Here is a 22,299-nt window from a genome sequence, read left to right on the forward strand (position 1 = left end):
GACTAATGAATGACATCTCTGTCAATCAGAGGTGTAATAACTCATCCAGAAAACACACAAAAAGCATTCAATATAAGAAAGAAGCACAGATGCAGGACTATATGAGGGACCAAAATTCTTTCATATTTGTTTTCTACACAAATCTAATTATTGTCTTCTTCCAGGTGTTCCTTTGGCTGACTTGACTTTAACAAATCACTTCACTCTGTTAGTAGATGCTCACATGAATAAAATCTCTGCTTTACTCCAGCAAACTGTTATTTGAGCAATGATAAATATTTACTGACACAGGATGGTGTGCAGTACTTACAAATAAACGCTGATTTATTTCAAATTTGATCACCATTTTCTGTTCTGCTTGTTAGTTGAGAAACCAAGAAAACCATGTTGAAAATAAAATGTGTTCTTTCTTAAACTGGCTGATCATTCTCGAATAGATAAAAGAATAAATTAAGAGTTAATAGTATTATGCACAATGACAGTCTTTAAAAAAATAAAGATATAGAAACCACCACATTTTACCTGAGACTTGCTAGGAATAAGTTACACTGGGGAGGAGAGGGAGGGAGGGTTGCCAGTGAAGTGATTCAGCACAAAGAAAGAAAGAGAGCAATTCACACCTCTTTTCCTCATTTGCACAGGTGAATTTATCTTGGTCTGCATCCCCTTGTGCAGAATACTAAAGGCCCCCCGGGAAATACCCCACGAATCTCTTTTGTACAGTGAAGTCCCCATGGATCATACCTGTGAGCAGGCACCTTTACAGACATCATGGCCCTGGGGGGAAGAGCTTATCTTAAAGGAACCTCCCTCCCTGTCCCTGAACCACTGCTCCAACACTTGTGATTATTTTAATTATGCCTTACCTGAGAGAAAATACAGCCTTTATTTCCTCAAATAGCACATGGTGAAACTACAAAAATAGATGACTACTTATTTCTCCTAAGGAATCTTGCACATTCAGTGTGTTACCTCACCTGCCATCTACTCTTGAATAAAGTTTTTTAAAAGTCTTTATGCCCCTCTAGTTTAAACTTCCAATTTTCCACTCATTTAATATAAAAGAGTACAATCTGTACTAGTTCAAGAGCTGGTTCATGAAATAATCTCTCACCCCGAGGAGGGAGCTGATCATTCATCAGGAGAGCAAAGCAGACAGCTGGGCTGGGAGATCTGCAGCCATCCAATTCGAGCCTGTTTTGGCATCCAATTTTAATCTGCATGTTTGTCCAATACCTTAGATGAACATCATGGCCACCAGTGAGTTTGGAAGGATTACTACTAATTCTTTCCCTTAAAAAGATGGAGGTGGGGAACAACTAAGGGAGAATATTTTGCATCCCTGTATTTCTGCTGCATGTTATAAATATTTCAAGGGTTGGCTGTGTTAGAAAGAATCCTTTATCTTTCAAATATAAATATACGTGACAATATTTGGTATTTCTGTACCCTTTTGGAATGAACATTTAAAGAAGTCTTCCCTCCCCTCTAGTTCAAATACCCAGATTAATACAGGAATTGTAAGACTCCTTTCCACTTAATATGAAAAGGGAAAAATCTCGGAGGTGACCTTGAAATACATCTTAACTTTCTTGATTGTCATACAGCAGTAGTCGGTGGTCTGTGTTCTTGACTTCTGGAAGTGCAGAAGTTGAAATCCTGTTTAAAGGATGTAAGATAAGAAGCTGTAGTGGGTTTCTGTGGCTACATTTTGGTAGCAGGGGGCTACAGGGGTGGCCTCTGTTAGAAGCTGCCAGAAGCTTCCCCTGTCCCGTGGAGCCAATGCCAGCTGGCTCCAGGACGGAATTCCTGCCGCTGGCCAAGGTCGAGCCAATCAGGAGTGACAGTAATGCCTCTGGGATAACATATTTCAAGTCCAGAAAGCCACTGCACAGAAAGAATTCCAGCCAGGGAAGAGCAGAGTGGGAACATGGGAACAGCACTGCAGACCCCACGGGCAGTGCAGGAGGAGGGGCAGGAGGTGCTCCAGGCGCCGGAGCTGAGGCCCTGCAGCCCGTGGGGCAGAGCAGGGTGGGGCAGCTGTGCCCCTGCAGCCCCTGGGGGAGCATCGCCGGTACAGCTCGTTCCTGAAGGACTGACCCCATGGAGGAGTGACCCACGGGACAGCAGGTTGGGAAGAGCTGCTGCCCGAGGGATGGACTCACGTTGGAGAGGTCCATCAAGGACTGTCTCCCGTGGGAGGGACCCCGCGGGGGCAGGAGAAGGACTCCAGCTCCTCTTCCTGAGCAGCAGCAGAAACAACAACTGACCGTAACACCCATTCCCCGTCCCCCTGCACCGCTGGGGGGGAGGAGGGAGAACATGGAAGGAAGGAGGGGTGGGGGAAGCTTTTTTTAAGATTATTTTACTTCTCATTCTTTTGCTCTGATCCTGTTAGTAATAAGTTTAAGTAATAAATTTAGGTACTATCTTTGACTTTGAGTCTGTTTTGACCATGAAGGTAATCAGTAAGTGACCTCTCCCAGCTCTTAACTCATGAATCCTGCTGTTGTTTTTTCTCTCCTCTGTCCAGTTGCAGACGGGAGTGAGAGAGTGGCATCTGGCCAGGGTCAACCCACTACAGAAGCATTATTCTGCTTCTACCTCTTCTGCAGCTGGATTTAATTTTGATTTGGGCCTTTTTTCCCTATGACTTCTGTAACAGGCAAATACTGTGAGATTCCAGATAGGACTTCTCTCATTTGAGGATGGTCAAAATATCGTTCTTCTGTCAATCAGTCTTCATTTCTGGTCTGCCACCTTTCCCGTCTTCTGATACAATATTGATCACAAAATGTCAGCTTCAAATATACTGAGCAGAAGGAAATTCAGAAGCCATGGAGTTTATCTAGACTGAGGTCCATTTCCACACTTTGTCTTCCAAGCCCTGAGGACACTGTGCTATGAGAACTATATTCTTTCTCCTCTGTGATGGGATCATGGTTGCATTAGCAACAAAACTGTGTAGAAAGCAATGTCTTGGCACTCTCCTGGTGCTGGTGTCAACTGCAAGAATAACTGTCTTAATCTACCCATTGTCAGAAATATACACTCTGTGTAATATCTGCTTGCATATATTAATAAAAACATTGGCAGTTCCCAAGACAAAACCTTTCATTTCTTCAGCTGCTTCTGAGGGATGTGTGTGTATGTTCTTTCTCCATCCATAGCCCAGAGCCACAATTACTTATATATATGCCTACAAATTATCCAAATGCAGTAACATCATCTGAATCAACAAATGTTATAAACTGTGTTGATGCTGATATTATCGTATTAAAGATCACAGTAGTTTATCTGGAAAACAACCAACTAGAATGTAGAGAGTCCTGAGATCCTAAAGCAAGGCATGAGGAGATCAGCACTGAACAGAATGTGCAGTGTTGTGAACATACAAATTGCTGATTTAGGCAGTGAAACCCAGAAAGAATTTTCCCTGTCTCTGTATGCTCCCTTGTTTATGATAGATTTTTAAGATTATTTCTGTGAGGCATTTCAGATCTCTCACAGAAACAACTAAACCCACCATATTAGTAGGTAAATCAGCTTCCAAGGTGTTTTGAAGAGGAGTGAGAGTCTGCCAGAGAGGAATGCAGGAACACTCAGTCTTGCTCCCTTAGCCAATGCAGCACCTGTTTTGAAAGAGAGTTGAGTGAGGATTGTTTTCCCAGATCCATGAATGTCATGGTTTCCTCCAAAGAGATAAAAGGTGGAAATGTTCCACAGCTGTTATTTGTGTTGAGCTCACCTGTGTAAGCCAAGCTCAGTGTGAGCTGAGCATCATTGCACTGGACCACTTCAGGAGTGATATAGAACCGCGAGGATCTGGTTCAGCTTTGTAGGCAGCAGGTGTTTCAGCTGGGAGAGGCAGTCAGGGCATCCTCAACAGAGGGACTGGGAGCCTGGGCATCTCCCAGGCTGAAACAAGATCCACTTCAACATTTGCTGAGCTGCGTGGAAGACCTGCATTACAGATATTGTAATACTAAAAAACACAAGAGGTGCCCTGATTCAGCCACCCTCCTCTGAATGTCACCACTACATATTCTGCATCACACCATTTTCAAAAACAAGTACAAAAAAGCTGCTTTGAATAAACAGTCAAAATAAGATTCTCCTTTCTGTTTATATTTCAATAACAAGCTCTTTTTGTTCATTGCATGGGGCATGTGTTTTCCCTATTGTCTCTGAAAATATTTGTCTTTAAGTAGAGCAGTTAATTTGTTTTGATTATACTCAAATCTCCCCTTATCACCACACCTATCTGATCTGATTAACATAAAGTAGTGAATGTTACTGCCATTAAACATAATAAGTAAACCCCTAATAGTTAAATAGCCTTAACTGATAAATAAGGATATTTAAGGGAAAAAAAAATCTCCATTCTTCTTTTCTACTATAAATTGTTTAAGAGCTCATATTCAATGTACAAAATAACAGGACATAAATTATCGGTGTGATATTGCACTGAAATAATCTTAAAGTCTGTCAAAAACAAGGGAGTATACAAAGACAGGGAAAATTCTTTCAAAAATAAAAGTCTGTATCTAGAGAAAATCACTACTCATTTGCATATTACCAGGTACATCATACATCAGGATAGATAGATGCACTGTCTCCTATATAGGCCCCAGTGTAGGGCCTACATTACCCAGTAATCTGTCTTTATGAGGCATAGCTTTTGAAGAGTCTAATCCTCCTCCAATGTGTCCTTCCTGTTGTCCAAAAGGTGGGATGATTTTATGATGTGAATGGAAATTAATAAATAAAAAACCATAAAAACCTCAAACAAACAATCAACAAACCAGGAAACAGTAAAATCTACCACTTGAATTTCTGGATTCAAGGAAGGATTAAGGATGACAGCCTCGTCATTAACTAGAAAAGTTATTTACTTACAGTAAGATGAACTTAACAATTTGCTCTTCTTCTATGAAACATTTGAATATGTATTATCCACTTACCTGGATTTACCACAGTTGCTGGATCTATTGGTACCAGATTATCCAGATGCTGAATCAGAATTTAACCATTTAGATGAAAGCATTTATTTCAATCCTGCTAAGAAGGCTCAGACCCCTCAAGAGTTGCACTGAGTTCCAGTGACAAAACTAAAAGTTAGCAAAGGATGTGTCACATGCAGAGAAGTGAGATTAGGAAAAAATAGTTTTTATGCAGGGAATTTAAGGAAGACATCTTTGATGTATCATATCTACTCCAAGGTTAAAAACTGTCCTGAAATACACTTTGAAAAGACGCAATATTTTTTATGTTAAAAGGATTTATGGTCTTCCTGTGACAACTACTGTCATTAATAAAAAGTCAAAACAACTTCTAGTGTTTCATAAATCCAAAAAAAAAAAAGGATAGTTCTACCTGGAAAAGGAGGCAGTTTGTGTGTGTTTCAACAAGCATCAATAATAGTCCATTAGGTAACAATTCAAATTGAGTTTGTGGTGGGTGGATCTTGGCCAGGTGCCAAACACCCACTCAGCCACTCACTGATTCACTTTCCTCAACAAGATGGGGGAAGAAAATAAGATGAAAAGGCTTGTGGATCACAATAAAGACAGAGACATCATCAGAATCTGGTAAGACAAACAAGACGGTATGAAGTAAAAAGCACAGTAGGATCTAATTTACCCAAATTAATAAAGCTCATAATTTGCTGTTCAAAATCAAGTGAAGCAATTAAAACATTAAAATGAAAAATATGATGTGCTTACCTCCTACAAGTGACAAAAATGTGTTCATATTCATTTGCATATGAAAAAAGTTTTTATTGCTACATTGTAAAAATTCAGTTGTTAAGATACGAACATACTAAGTTTAAAATCACATGAAAGACTAAGTCACTTACCTGCTTTCAATAGAGAATGAATTTAATATATTTAATACCAAGAGAACATGAGAGACTAGATGACAATGACACTCTTGGAATCTGGAAGATCATTCTGTGCATTGATTCTGCATTTCTATGCATGTGAATTGATTTTACATATAAATGTTCCATGCAGCAAAACAAAGTCGTATTCTAGATTCAGATAATTCACATTTATAGACAACAAGAATTTGAGGAACTTTAAGACATTGCAATCCTGATTTAACAAAGCTGTTAAGCATAGAAAACCAACACCAACTTTCAGTGTGCTGAAACACATGCCTAAATATTTTTGGCTAGAAGTGGGACTGCTCATATCTGCTTTGCTGAATAAGAAATCTTAAGACACAGCAGTTTGGACACAGCCTCCTCAAAACAATGGAATTTTAAAAGAAGTTTCACTGAGATGAGACTTCCCCTCTAAAGGATAAGTGATTAAAACAGAGTTTAATTTTAAGGTTGATAAAAGGGAGTCGCTCCTTATAAATCAAGTGTTTACTATGCATGATGAAAAACCAAGGTGAAAGTCTGAAAAGCAAACCTGATTAAAGGCTATCAATGAGTAAAAATGGATATAAGGCCAGATAACCATCTAGATCAGATAAGAATTCACAAAGAAACCTTGCAATAGCAAGTTAACTAGTGAAGAAGAAAACACTGACCTAAAAAATACTAGAATTTTTAAATATTATCATCCCTGTGCTATTAAAGTTGCAGTCCTTTAATATCATGTGCTCTTTATTAAGTTTAAACTCTGGTGACCAGCCACATAGGGATTGGAGACTGCAGAGTCTTCTGAAGTGTCATGGAGAGACAGAGCCAGTTTCCCATGTAAACTTATGTTCCCATAGTTCAGAGGACATTGGAAGACAGTCTTAACACTAGTTACATGTTTTTTCCTCTAACTTTCCCAAACTGCGAACTGGAATATCTTGGAGCTATCCTAGGAATTTTGCAGCACTAAAAATCTGCCTGTGTTATGAGCCTATTATGACCTTGTCCATCTCCCCCTCAGGGTCTGGGCTGTGGTTTAACAAAGCCGGAACCGAGCGCGAACTTCCCGACCTGTCCCGCTCCCGCGGGCCGCTCCCCGCGACACTCCCGGGTCTCTTTGTCCTGGGGCAAGTGGGCACGGGGAAGGGGCAGAGCTGCCAGACCCCCGCGCATCTCAGAGTCCTCCAGGAGATATCAGAGCGCTCCTTACCCGCCGCATCCCGCGGTCCCGCTGCGAGCGCCCGCCCGGGCAGCGCTGGGGCTGTGCCGCGTTCCTGGGGCCGGTGCGGATCCAGCCCTGGCTGTTCCTGGAGACTGCGGTACCTTGGTGGGACCATCGTACCCCTGTATCGGCCGGGGCGGCTGCTCGGCCGAGGGGCTTTGCCCCGCTCCAGGCTCAACCCCTGCCCCGAGGTGGCTCCGGGGAACGCGCGGCGCTGGCGGGGGGCGATGGGAAGGGGGCTCGGTTCTACCTTCAAAGACCGAATCCCAGAATATGCTGAGTTGGAAGGGACACACAAGGATCATCGAATCCAGCTCGGCACAGACTCATCCCCAAGACTCACACCCTGTGCCCCAGAGGATCATCCAAACACTCCCTGAGCTCTGGCAGCCTTGGGGCTGTGCCCACTGCCCTGGGGAGCTCGTTCAGTGCCCAAGATGAGGCCAAGGTCCCCCGAGAAGTTCTCTGGGGCCGCGAGCGAACCAACTCTGCAGCTCCTCTCCGAGCGGGGAAAGGCAGGGCCAGCCCGTGCTGTGCCGGGGGTGTCTCCTGGCTTTGGTCCCTTTTCCCTCTCCCGTGGGCAGGGGATGCCCCGCTGGCCAATGCGAGGGTCCCCCAGGGATGGAGGGTCAATGGGCGACTTCTCCGTCTCTGTCCAGGGGGCTGCGGCAGGAGACGGTGGGCACTGGAAGCAGGAGGGCTCTGTCCCTGCAGAGGCGCTGGTGGCACCGGGACACGCGGTTCTCCTGTCGTACCCGCGTCCTGCTGCGGGAACCTGGGGCAGGGGCAGTGTCACGGGATGCTCAGGGTGTTGCCCCGGCCCCATCCCTCCCCGGGACCCCTAAAGGCCCTGCTCCAAGACCCCCCCACCCAGGGCTCACTTCTCCCTGACTTCGCGGGGTTTTGGGGGCTCCCCCGGCTCCCCAGCCGGTCTCTGCCGGGTGCTGTGCTTTTAATAGGCAAAGGAAACACAGTTTGACCTGTTGATGTCATTCACTGTTTCACTCTTACTGTCTAGTCTCATGTACCAAGACAGCAACCAAAATGCCCTTCCGGGCACTAAACTGCAGTCATGGGGCCCCAAATGGTTCCCAGCAGACCCCAGGTTGTACCCCTTGTGTCCCAGGTTGCTCACAGTGCCCCATGTCACCCCACAGCAGTCCCAGATGTCCCCATCAGGCTCTCACTCCCCTGGTTGAGCCCCAGTTTGTGTCCCCAGTGCATCCAGGATAGGCTCCACAGTGTCATCTTAGTACGCCAAATGGCCTGGCTGGGCACCAAGTTGCTCCTTGGGTACTGAAGGGACTGGGGATACAAACTATGGGATCAAAAGAAGAAGAAAAAGAAAAGTTGTTGAAACTGCTGATTAATAGCTCTTAAAACTACACATGAACTAAATCCAATCAATTCAAGAATGAATAAACTATGGCTAGTTTTACGCCACTACTTACCTAGAAGATTTTCCACAATTTTCAACAAAGTACAATTGTGCCACAGATTCCCAGTTTTCAGCTGTTAGTAGGTGCTCCCACCACACTTTATGCTTCTTGACTACTAATCCAATCACACTATGAAATTTTGCCTTGTGGTTTCACACTTCAGTTCAGTGTATTGTGTCACAAGTACTCACAATTCTGCAAAAGAATAGAAAAGGAAAAAAGACAGAGAGGGGAAAAAAAATCTTGATAAGAAAAGAACTGAGCCTTGATCATTCCCTTTATCTTACACTGCAGATACATGAAGTGTTGAAGAATGCAAAGACAAAACCATAAATCTTTCATAAAGACATTTTTCCTTAAAAATTAGATCGCAAAACTTGTAACCCTGATGAAATTATCAAAGATATGGGAAGCTGGAAGTGAAGAATAGAAGATTTTTCATACTCAACTCCTATTACATTGATTCCTGTTATTTCAATTAGATGCATTATCATAGAATCCCAGACTGGTTTGGGTTGGGAGGGACGTTAAAGCTCATCTCATTCCAACCCTTTGTCATGGGCAGGGACACCTTCCCCTAGCCCAGGTTGCTCCAAGCCCCGTCCAACCTGGCCTTGGACACTTCCAGGGATCCAGGGGCAGCCACAGCTTCTCTGGGCAACCTGGGCCAGGGCCTCCCCACCCTCACAGGGAGGAATTCCTTCCCCATATCCAATCTAAATTTCCCCTCTGTCCGTGGGAAGCCATTCCCCCTGTCCTGTCACTCCAGTCCTTGTCAATAGTCTCTCTCCATCTTTCTTGCAGGCCCCTTCAGGCCCTGCAAGGCAACAGTCAGGTCACCCCAAAGCTTCTCTTCTCCAGGCTGAACAATCCCAACTCTCCCAGCCTTTCCTCCCAGCAGAGCTGCTCCATCCCTCTGATCATCTTGGTGCCTCCTCTGGACTCTCTGCAGCAGCTCCATGTCCTTGCTGTGCTGTTCCCCAGGGCTGGAGCAGCTCTGCAGGGCGGTCTCTCCTGAAGGGCAGAGGGGCAGAATCCCCCCCTGCCCTGCTGCCCACACTGGGGGATCAGCCCAGGGCACGGGGGGTTCTGGGCTGGTTTATGTTCAGCCTCTCCCCCACCAGCCCCCCAGGTCCTTCTCCCAGGGCTGCTCCATCTGCTCATCCCCAGCCTGGATTGATCCCGGGGGCTGCCCTGACCCAGGTGCAGCACAAGCACTTGGCCCTGTTAAAGTTCATGGGATTCCTCTGGGCCACTGCTTGACCTCATCCAAGTCCCACTGGATGGAATCCCAAAGAGATATCAGAAAACAAAGCACATGTTGCATCTACATACTGGTGCAATTGTGCTCTGATTCAAGAAAGAAAGATCTATCCAGACAGGATAGATTGCCTGAGAGCAATGCCCAAAGAGACACCTGTGGAGAAAGTTTCAGGATGTGGTTTCAAAAGACCCTTAAAATTATGCATCATATTAACAGGATTTGCATAACACTGAAAATGTTTCCTGCTGAAGATGATGGAGTGTTAAGCAGCGCTGTAAAATTAGACAATATTTGTTCTCCCTGTGAATGAAATTAGTACTAAACAATTCCAACTATACCTATTTCTCAAATTTACTACATTTGTCTAAACAATATAATGTATTTCTAAGAATATGAAACCAAGTTTTATAGTACTACCATTAGCTATATAAAATTAGTTCACTGGAATATAATATTACTGTATCTTTTCATACACCTCTGCTGCAGGAGAGATGTATATCGCCAGGTTTTTCCTGGTCTTCTTATGTTTGCTAAAAGTGGGCACATTTTAGAAAAAAACAACCAACCAAAAAAACCCACCAAATCACCACCAAAAACCAAACCCCAAACTAACAAAAAACCCACCAGTAACGACCCAATTCTATACAGAATATAATAAGACTTAAGATCCATCATCATATGCCAGACTCAAATGTTGTTATATGGGCATTTTAACTGACCAGGAACAAGACTCCCAATCCCGTTCTGCGCAACTGGTGCAATGTAATATTCTTTTACTGCCAAGAAATATGTGTGAACACAAAGAGAACTGTTTGACTTATTAATATTGTTCCTCTAACATTTAGGCTTTTATGAGGACATCCAGAAATTTCAATAAAGTATAATAAAAAGTTTTACAGAATAGTAAATGTAACAGGTTAACCTTAAGCAAATATAAAGGATGCAGATATTCTAACAACTCAGGTTTCCTACTGCTGTTACTCGCAAGTATTTACTCCAGGTGAAGATGAAGCCTAAAAAATACCTAATTCCTCTGCAGTGGGTTTTCATTTTGTTTCTTTTTTTCTAAATCCTAGTAAAATTCTAATAAAAATTCTAAATTCTAATAAAAACATGAAAATATTTTTTTCCCACTGCATGCTCTGCTGCTAAAATACAAAAAGAGAGCCAGGGGAATGTAAGACATTACCAGAAGTTTTTTCCTAATTCTCATCAATATAACTCCAGTCTAGGAAAGGAAAATTAAATATGGTATGTTGTGCTGGTTTAAAAGTTAACCAGCAGGGGGAATGAACTCAACTCAAAGGAGAGATTATAAGTCAGAATAACAATTTATTAAAATAATACAGTAAGTACAATAATACAAACAAACAATTGGTCTCAACCCACAGAAACCCAAATGTATAACCCAGTACCCTGGGGCCTGAACAAAGTGGTGTTCCTTGGGCCCTGTTTGAGTCCAAAGTAAAGGGAGAGGGGAAGAACCTGCTGGTGGGAGAGCTGCTGCAGTCTGGCCAGAACTGGTGATCGCAGTCCAGTGGTGGTCTAAGTCTGATTGAGAGCGATGAGATGCAGCCGTCCTCTGGATCCCACGAGTGGGTTGAAAAATGTTCCAAAACTCCAAGATTATATATCCTCCAGTTCAGGCAGGAATGCTTGGTACTCCCCTCAGGGTGGGGAGTTTCACAAAGGGTGTGAGGACAGAAACATCCTCCTATCTCACAGGCCTCTTAACACCTAGTTTATAGCCTGAGGAGTCAGGCTCTATGGGCAGAGGGTGCGAATAGTCTATTGACAACAATAGTCTAGTTTCTGGGAAATGACATGGAAGGCTATAGAATACAGTTTTGGGTTACACCCACCATGATGAACTGATCTCAGTTGTCCTAACTAGGACATTATCCACCCCTTATTCTATGCCATCCATGTCATGCCCAAATTAACCCCCTTTAAAAACTATATCCCTTTAAAACTATATACATCTATCTATATATATATATACAATGAAACATTACAGACCATTCTCACTCAAAATTAGGTCCCCTTGTGGTACACAACGTGTCTCCCCATCTTTTTGCATTACCCACCAGGTGGAACCAGGTCCCTGAGCAAAAACAATCCCTCGGATGGGTTTGCCTTTGCTTGAGGTGGGACTAATCCAAACAGTCTTCCCTAACATTCCTCTCATATGTACCACGGGGACTTTATCTCCATCTACAGTATGCAAAAGTTCTGATTGGGCAGGGCCAGCTCGATTGATGGAACCTCGGGTGTTGACCAACCAGGTGGCCTTTGCTAAATGCAGCTCCCAGTGTTTGAGAGTCTCCCCACACAGTGCCTTCAGAGTGGTTTTCAGCAGTCCGTTGCACCGCTCAACTTTTCCAGCAGCTGGTGCATGGTAGGGAATATGATACACCCACTCAATGCCGTGCTCTTTGGCCCAGGTGTCTACGAGGCCATTCTTGAAATGGGTCCCATTATCAGACTCAATTCTCTCCGGGGTGCCGTGTCGCCACAGGACTTGTTTTTCAAGGCCCAGGATGGTATTCCGGGCAGTGGCATGAGGCACGGGGTATGTCTCCAACCATCCAGTGCTTCCTTCTACCATGGTCAGTACGTAGTGCTTGCCTTGGCGGGTTTTGGGGAGCGTGATGTAGTCAACTTGCCAGGCTTCCCCATACCTGTACTTCGACCACCGTCCACCATACCATAGAGGCTTCACCCGCTTGGCCTGCTTGATGGCAGCACATGTCTCACAGTCATGGATGACCTGTGAGACAATGTCCTTGGTTAAGTCCACCCCTCGGTCACGAGCCCATCTGTATGTTGCATCTCTCCCCTGGTGACCGGAGGCGTCATGGGCCCATCGAGCCAGAAATAATTCTCCTTTGTGCTGCCAATCCAGATCTACCTGAGAGACTTTAATCCTGGCAACTCGGTCCGCCTGCTCGTTGTTACAATGCTCCTCATTAGCCCGTTTCTTGCCTACATGAGCGTCCACGTGACAGACCTTCACACTCAGCTTCTCTACCCGGCCAGCGATGTCCTGCCACATCTCCGCCGCCCAGATGGGTTTCCCTTGGCGCTGCCAGTTGGCCTTTTTCCATCGCTCCAGCCATCCCCACAGAGCATTGGCCACCATCCATGAGTCAGTGTAGAGATAGAGTCTTGGCCACTTCTCTCGTTCAGCTATATCCAAAGCCAACTGAACGGCTTTAAGCTCTGCAAACTGACTTGACCCACCTTGTCCTTCGGTCGCTTCTGCAACTCGCCGTGTGGGACTCCATACAGCTGCCTTCCATTTTCGGTTTGTCCCTACAATGCGGCAGGAGCCATCCGTGAAGAGCACATATCGCCTTTCATCTGCGGGTAGCTTGTCATATGGTGGGGCCTCCTCAGCCCGTGTCACCTTCTCCTCCTCTTCTTCAGAGGATAGTCCGAAACTCTCACCTTCGGGCCAATTGGTGATAATTTCCAGAATCCCAGGGCGATTAGGATTCCCTATCCGGGTTCGCTGCGTGATCAGAGCCATCCACTTACTCCATGTGGCATCGGTGGCATGATGTGTGGAAGGAACTCTTCCCTTGAACATCCAGCCCAGCACTGGTAGTCGGGGTGCCAGGAGGAGCTGCACTTTGGTGCCGATTACTTCTGAGGCAGCTCAAACTCCTTCATAGGCAGCCAGGATCTCTTTCTCAGTTGGTGTATAGCTGGCTTCAGATCCCTTGTATCCCCGACTCCAGAATCCCAGCGATCGTCCTCGGGTCTCCCCAGGCACTTTCTGCCAGAGGCTCCAAGAGGGGCCATTCTCCCCGGCTGCGGTGTAGAGCACGTTCTTCACGTCCTGTCCTGTCCTTACTGGCCCAAGGGCTACTGCATGGGCAATCTCCTGTTTAATTTGTTCAAAGGCTTGTTGTTGTTCGGGGCCCCACTGGAAATCATTTTTCTTCCGTGTCACAAGGTAGAGAGGGCTTACAATCTGACTATACTCGGGGATATGCATCCTCCAAAAGCCCACAGCGCCTAGGAAAGCCTGTGTTTCCTTCTTGCTGGTTGGTGGGGACATGGCTGCTATTTTGTTAATCACCTCCATTGGAATTAGACGGCGTCCATCTTGCCACTTCACTCCTAGGAACTGAATTTCCTGAGCAGGTCCCTTGACCTTACTCCGTTTAATGGCAAAACCAGCTCTTAGGAGAATCTGGATTATCTTCTCTCCTTTCTCAAAGACTTCGCCCGCTGTGTTCCCCCATACAATGATGTCATCAATGTACTGTAGGTGCTCTGGAGCCTCACCCTTTTCCAGTGCAGTCTGGATCAGTCCATGGCAAATGCTGGGACTGTGTTTCCACCCCTGAGGCAGTCGATTCCAGGTGTACTGCACACCTCTCCAAGTGAAAGCAAATTGTGGCCTGCACTCCGCTGCCAAAGGAATGGAGAAAAAGGCATTGGCTATGTCAATGGTGGCATACCACTTGGCTTCCTTGGACTCCAGCTCATACTGGAGCTCCAACATGTCCGGCACAGCAGCACTCAGGGGTGGTGTGACTTCATTGAGTCCACGGTAATCCACCGTCAGCCTCCACTCTCCGCTGGACTTACGCACTGGCCATATAGGGCTATTAAAGGGTGAGCGAGTCTTGCTGACCACCCCCTGGGTCTCCAGGTCACGGATCATCTTTTGTATAGGGGTCACAGAGTCTCGGTCGGTGCGGTATTGCCGACGGTGCACTGTTGCTGTGGCTATCGGTACCAATTGTTCTTCAACCTTCAGCAGTCCCACAGCAGAGGGGTCCTCTGAGAGACCAGGCAAGGTGTTCAACTGTCTAATTTCCTCCGTCTCCACAGCAGCTATGCCAAAAGCCCAACGAAGTCCTTTTGGGTCTTTGAAATACCCACTCCTCAGGTAATCTATGCCAAGGATACACGGGGCCTCTGGACCAGTCACGATGGGGTGTCTGTGCCATTCCTTCCCAGTCAGGCTCACTTCAGCTTCCAGTACAGTCAACTGTTGGGATCCCCCTGTCACCCCAGAAATAGAGATGGATTCTGCCCCTACGTATCTTGATGGCATTAATGTACATTGTGCGCCAGTGTCCACTAAAGCCTTATATCTTTGTGGCTCTGATGTGCCAGGCCACCGAATCCACACAGTCCAATAGACTCGATTGTCCCTCTCCTCTACCTGGCTAGAGGCAGGGCACCCCTAGTCCTGGTCATGGTACTCATTGTGCTCTTCTTGTGGGTATGACCTGGAGGTCCCTTCAAGAGGATCATTCCTGTACCATCTGGAGTCTTGCCCACGAGAGACTGGAGCAACGTTTACCCTTGAAGAGTTCTTTATGGTATTTGTTCCTCTCTTCAGTTCACGTACCCGGGCTGCTAAGGAAGAGGTGGGTTTCCCATCCCACTTCCTCATATCTTCTCCGTGCTCACGGAGGTAAAACCATAGATCGCCACGTGGAGTGTACCCTCTCTCCTTAGCTGGGGGACGCTGGCTCCTGATAGCAGAGACTCTTGTTTGTCCTGGCGAGATATGGGAAATCCCTTCCTTAATTTCTTCTCTTAGCTTCTGGTGTCCCTCTTCAATTTTCTCTTCCAGGTTTCGGACGTGTTCAGCCAGTTTGGTTTCCACAGATGAGACGTGGGCTCGTAATGGGGCGGTGACAGTGTCTTCATAAATCCTGAGTTTGCTAACCAATGCTCCCACCTTGTCCTCTCCCTCCCTCCATTGCAGCGTTGCTAAGTAGCGGGAATACATTTCTGGCCCGAGTCGTGCAAACTTTAACCACATTTGGGAGGTGCACTGTACGCCATCTGGACTCTTAGGGAATCTTTCATCCTCTGAAAAGATTATCTCCAGTACAGCTAACTCCCTTAAGCACCGGATACCTTGTTCCATCGTGTTCCACTGTCCTTGCTGTACGTGGAGGTCCTCCTTGCAAAGGTATCTCTCCCTCACACTGGACAACAGTCGCCGCCAGAGGCTGAGAGTTTCCTGCCTCCTTCCAATCCCCTGATCAATGACTACATCTCGAGACAGGGATCCCAGCTGTCTGGCTTCACTCCCATCTAGGATCGTATCGTTAGCTGCGGCATCCCAGATTCGGAGCAGCCAGGTCAGAATGGACTCGTTCGCCTGTCGTGTGAACTCTCTCCGGAGCTCACGTAGCTCACCCAGGGATAGGGACCGAGTGATTATTTCTGGCTCTGTCTCCTCCGGTGGATGTGAGGGTCCCGCCTCTTCGTCATCATTTGCTATGCGAACTGATTTAGTCTTTGATTTCCTTTTCTGGACAGGGGCGACTGCTATTGGTTTTGTTTGTTCTTCTGGCTCCTCGATGGTTTGTGTGGACACGGTGCCGGTTGGTTTATTTCTTTCTCCCTCTGACTCAGCTGTGGTTTGGGTGGACGTGGTGTCTGCGGATTTGCTCCTTCTCTCCTCCCCCTGACGGTGCTGTACCATGTCAAGCAGTGCCCGGTAGGCAGTGGCCAGGGCCCAGCAGGTTGCTGTGAGCTGACCATCTCTGGAGCTGCCAGAGCATTTTTCCTTCACCAGTCTTATCATGCTAACAGGATCCTGCAGTTGTTCAGGGGTGAATTTCCAGATCATTGGAGGAGAAAACTTTTCCAAATACTGGCTGATGTCCTCCCACTTCCCGTACCACTCAGCATTATCTGCTCCCAGGGCAGGTGTCCAACCAACCTCCCTAAAAGGCACTTTTCTGACCCTAAACATGGTGTACACAGTACAGAGCAGACAGAGCAACACTAACAATAACATTATGCTGTCCTTAACATCAAAAGGGAACTCAATATTTTCAAAAACTGTTGTAGCAGGTCTGAAGGGGAAGAAGGAGGTGGGAGGCTGGAAACCATCCACCCCTGTTCCCCCAAAAAGCTGGGTACGATTTCTAATGAGGCCCCAGAGGTAGCAACCCAAACCAGGACAGGCAAACAGGACTGAATACACATTTACAATGAAACTCATTGCTTCTGATGTTAGAATGACATAAACATAATATACTAATAAAGCAATTTGGATCCCTCTCCCTGGTCTTAAAGAGAGCATCAAAACAGGCAAATAATACCCCATCTGTGGAAATATGAACAGGCTCAAATACAACATCCATGTGAGTGCATCAAACAACATGGTGATCAGGGAGTTTCTATATTCAAATAGACAAATGCTTCAAATGAAATTGTGATTCTGACTTCTCTCTCTCTGCCCGACGTTTGGGCGCCAAAATGTGCTGGTTTAAAAGTTAACCAGCAGGGGGAATGAACCCAACTCAAAGGAGAGATTATAAGTCAGAATAACAATTTATTAAAATAATACAGTAAGTACAATAATACAAACAAACAATTGGTCTCAACCCACAGAAACCCAAATGTATAACCCAGTACCCTGGGGCCTGAACAAAGTGGTGTTCCTTGGGCCCTGTTTGAGTCCAAAGTAAAGGGAGAGGGGAAGAACCTGCTGGTGGGAGAGCTGCTGCAGTCTGGCCAGAACTGGTGATCGCAGTCCAGTAGTGGTCTCAGTCTGGTTGAGAGCGATGAGATGCAGCCGTCCTCTGGATCCCACGAGTGGGTTGAAAAATGTTCCAAAACTCCAAGATTATATATCCTCCAGTTCAGGCAGGAATGCTTGGTACTCCCCTCAGGGTGGGGAGTTCCACAAAGGGTGTGAGGACAGAAACATCCTCCTATCTCACAGGCCTCTTAACTCCTAGTTTATAGCCTGAGGAGTCAGGCTCTATGGGCAGAGGGTGCGAATAGTCTATTGACAACAATAGTCTAGTTTCTGGGAAATGACATGGAAGGCTATAGAATACAGTTTTGGGTTACACCCACCATGATGAACTGATCTCAGTTGTCCTAACTAGGACATATGTGCATTATATTCAGGATGTATTAGGGTTGCTTTACAAGGCTGAGTCCAGGTTTTAAGAAACCTCTAAATAAGAGAGGTTTAGATGAACATATTTATCTTATAAATATTTAGAGTTTTGAAAGTCTGACTTTGCTTCCTTCCTTGTCAACTGGGAATGTCATAGAATCATAGACTATCCTGAGCTGGAAGACACCCACAAAGATCACTGAAGCCCAGCTCCTGGCCCTGCAAAGGACAGCCCAACAATCCCACCCTGCATGAGATCCAACAGGCATTTGTTTCAAATTTTGACTTTAGATTTACTAAAAGGGTGATTATTTGTGGCTAACCATTGCATTCCAGAATGGTTTGGGTTGGAAGGGATCTTAATGATCATCCAGTTCCAGCCCCTGCCCTGGGCAGGGACACCTTCCACCAGCCCAGGTTGCTCCAAGCCCCGTCCAACCTGACCTTGGACACTTCCAGGGATGGGGCAGCCACAGCTTCTCTGGGTAACCTGGGCCAGGGCCTGCCCACCCTCACAGGGAAGAACTTCTTTAATATCCCATCTAACTCTACCCTCTGTCAGTGGGAAGAATTCCCCCTTGTTCTGTCACTACATGCTCTTGTAAAAGTTAACTGACACTCACATCCATTAGAGGAATTCAGCATTTTTCAAGAAAAAGGAAAAAACCCAAGTCTTTGTGATCATCTCAGCAACTAAGACTCCTTATTTACCAATCTACCATCACTGGTCATGATATATAAACTATTAGATGACTTAATTATTGTACTTTTTGATGACATGAGGAGGGGCTTAGCTGAACTGAGTGCCAAAATGTTAACAGGACAAAAAAAAGAAAAAAAAAAAAGAGAGAGAAAAAAAAATCTAAATCCACATAGGTTTTCTTCTTGTCTTTCCCTGGTAGAGTGTATGCCCGGAAAGATGTCAAAAACTCCTGTGATTTTTTGAGTATCTCAGTTTTTTCTAAAATCAGTAGCACATCTGATAAATTAGGGCTGGGGCCAAGTCCTTCTTAAGTTAATGAGGTTTTTTTAGAATTATCTACTGTAATACCTACATTGACCATACACATTAATGCCCTTTGTTTTGTGTTTAGCACAAAAGCATTAAAAATAATAAAAAAGTCAGAAAAAAACTCCTCTGAGTTATATCTAAGAGAGAACACAAGCTTTTGTAAAAAAAAGCTTTAAATTAAGAAAAACGGGATAAAATGAAAAAATACCACCCCTAATTGTTGAAGTCTGTAAACACTAGCATACTGTAAATATAAAAAGATAACCACTTCTATTTTCTTGGAGAAATTTATTTATTTTCTCTATGATATGTGTAGAACAACTGATTTATGAATCTGACTCCCAGTCTGGATAGATCCTGCTGAGTCACAAAATGGATTGGTCTGAAATGTACAAGTGATACTCATAATTCTGTTGATCTGTTTACATCACACATGAAAAGGCGAGTTCTCTCTGCACTGTCATGAGGAAAGAAGCAAAAAACTGTAGGAAATCTTCAACTCTAAATAATTTTTTCTTTTGTTTTTCTAGTTTTCAGTCCCAGACTTGGCAATCCCTTTCCAGAACAGTAGGATCCCACAGAACTGTGCAGGGCTGCACATGCTCAAGCACCTACGGATATGGATCAGATTCCTGGATCTTGGTCAGAGCTGCACCTTGTGCAAATGTTTCACTTTACTCTCCATTTCAAAAACTGCAAAAGAAGGAAGAAAAACTTATACATTTGTTTCTCTAGCATGGTAGTGGCATCCTCATTAAAATTGTCCCTATTTCCTTGCATGTCTCTGCAAAGTCTGCTTATGTGCTTGAATTTTGATTGTGTGCCCAAAAAATCAAAGTATATTTTCAAAATAAAAAGCAATAATAGAAGTATTTACATCAAACATTACTTAATGATTTAAATAAATAATGAGCCTATAGTAAAACTGGTAAATCATTCTAAGAGGTACTTGGCTTCAGAGCTGTAAATATCTGTGCAGCTTGTTGTAAAAAGGCAGGGAATATGAGAAAGGAACATAAAAATTGAGAAGACTTTTAGATCTGAGTTAGTTCCCTTATACTGTATATTGTAAATTATGCTATGCAATAGAATATTTAAACTTGATTTTACTCTAACTTAAGGGATAAAATGAAGGTGTTTCAAGCACACCTTTTTCACCCTGTGAAGTAGGTGAACAAACACTATTCCTGCTTCTCTGTGAAACTTCTGTAGGGTGTCACTGAAAATAACACACACACACAAAAGTGCTCCAAACTAGAATAGTTTGGGGAAAAAAAAGGGGGGGGGACAGCAATCAAACAATCCCAATGCTGAATGCAGCTACCTAGACATAGTGAAGGGCATGGAATGCTGATGAGGTCATTGCATTTACATCCCAGGAGGAGTTTTTTATTTCAGGTTTATTTATGCCTGCAAGCCCCCAGCTCATAAACTAGTGTTTTACTAAGGAATACATTGGATAAGCATTAAATTCCAGTACTTACCACTAAATAATATTGACCACATTGACTTTCTGTGAATGTCAATGAAAAAATTCCCGATGACCCCTCTGAGAAATTTCTCAGCACTATCCAAGCATAAAGGATGACATATCTAAATAAAGAAGCTATTAGCCTTGAGAGTCACTAGGTATTTTCATTCTGCCCTTAATATAAAATCTAATCCTTATACATTAACCCTAAAATTGCTTCAGAACCTTTTGCACAGACTTCTGCCACACTGGGCTTTTTGTTTGTTTGTTTGTTTGTTTGTTTGTTATTTAGAGCATTCAACATAGTAAAAAATTCATATATCTGTTATTGCTGCCACTAATTGGCCTATGACTCCGGTGGGCATTGGTGATGAAAGGAAGGAAAAAATTAACAGCAGGAGGTTGTGGTGCAGGGCACAGCTCCAGATCTTACACAACTGAGACTGTAAAAATTACTAATTTTTCTATTATATCACTATCATGTTATTCTCATAATCACTACATGGGTTGGGTTTTAACCTGAATAAGCACATTCTTTCTTAATCAGTCTGATTCTATGACAATGCAATATTATATTTAATTTAATGGTACATGATGCTTTTGAGTAGGCCATGGAAACAGAATAATCATAAATAAGTTTATTTTATATACAATTTTTTTCCACCTGCTCTCTCCCACTCCCTCCCCCAAAGGACAATCTCTGTCATCCAACCCAATGAGCTGCAAAGATCCACAGAAAATGTTAGTTAACATCTATTCCTTCGAGGATTCTTTTCTAGTGGCTGATGGTAGAGAAACCTTATATATACTAAACCACATTTTCAGATACCAACTTGTGCTTTGAGACCTGTGAACTGGTGGATGTAGCTATTTGTCTTGATAATAAAGGCTCACCAAGCAGACAAAATCCAGGAATGCATTAATAGCCTGAATTCCATTTATACTGGTATTTATACAGTTAAATAACTGTTGTGTTCAACAGAGGTTTTAATAAACAGAATCACATTCTAAGAACAGTTCACCCAGCATAATTATGTCATCAATAACTAAATGTAGTATTTTGTCAGCTTTCACTATCTAGTGACATTAAATTGATTTTGGAAAGCAGGATATCAAGGCTTAAAAGACAGTAAAGCTTAAAACTTCTGCAGGTGTGGAAGGGGGATGGTTGATGATGTCAAGGCAACAGTGGGGTACAAAGGCTGGGCAAGGGCAAAGGTGTCTCCAAAACACCTTCTTTACTATTAATATGACTATGATTTTTTAACTATGATTTTGATCATAAACACCACTAACCAGAACAAAGAAGGATTTAGAACCAGAGTTCAAAGTACATAGAGAGACTTCTGAGCTGACCAACATTTCCCAGTATTGACAAGGTATTAATGCCTTATTATTTTGTGCTGCATATTAATACAATATATTTCAAGCTACAAGTCTTTGCAATGAAGCTGCAACCTCTCTCTTTTCCCCCACTTTCTTAATTCAAGAAATGGCAATTTGTTAAACAGTACAAATACATTCAATTACAGAACTGAGGAACAGTCTCACTGTCTTTGATATGAATAACAAACTAATTAGCTGTTGTAGAGTGTTTATTTCCTGTTTAATAAAAAGCTGACACAGCGGTCATGAGCATCTTAGGATGTACTCAGCTTAATATGCAAAGAATACTAAAATTAACACAATAATTATGTCAGAACAAACAGGATACAAAATGTTTAGATGAATTTAACTCATCAAATAATATCTTCACACTAACACACTAATACGGGCAGTTGCAGTATTTTCCATTGTGTGCTACACTCACATAAATTAAATGTACATTAGATACATGCTATTTGTTCTCACAGTCTTCCATACATGGCTGTGATGATCAGCTCTAGGAAGAAAACAGCTCTTAAAAAAAGAGAATTTTTTTTATGCTTTACAATATGAACATGCACACACAATACATAAAAAAAAAGCTGGACTACCAAAAGAGAAGAGTTCATCTGCTTTTCTGAGGAGAGACATTCTGCCATTGCAGTTCTTATACAGTTTATTTAGTTTAATTCTCAACCAACATTTGCTCATTCCCGTCTGCTCATTTATGTTCTTTAAGCATCTTATTTTA

General features: G+C 43.9%; 1 protein-coding gene across 1 annotated transcript in view; it reads right to left on the reverse strand.

Annotated features, from left to right (window-relative positions):
• The window catches only part of LOC127479160 (uncharacterized), a 252,120-nt gene extending 234,424 nt beyond the window's left edge, over positions 1–17,696 (reverse strand). Inside the window, exon 1 of the mRNA XM_051805784.1 lies at positions 14,742–17,696. Coding sequence (XP_051661744.1) covers positions 15,007–16,953 — 1,947 coding nt within the window. The 5' untranslated portion in view covers positions 16,954–17,696 and the 3' untranslated portion in view covers positions 14,742–15,006. The remainder of the gene's footprint in view (positions 1–14,741) is intronic.
• Between the last annotated feature and the right edge of the window lie 4,603 nt (positions 17,697–22,299).

The sequence above is a fragment of the Manacus candei genome, unplaced genomic scaffold (assembly GCF_025592945.1).
Source record: "Manacus candei isolate 608988 ecotype Guabito, Panama unplaced genomic scaffold, ASM2559294v1 h1tg000065l, whole genome shotgun sequence".
NCBI classification, from domain to species: Eukaryota; Metazoa; Chordata; class Aves; order Passeriformes; family Pipridae; genus Manacus; species Manacus candei.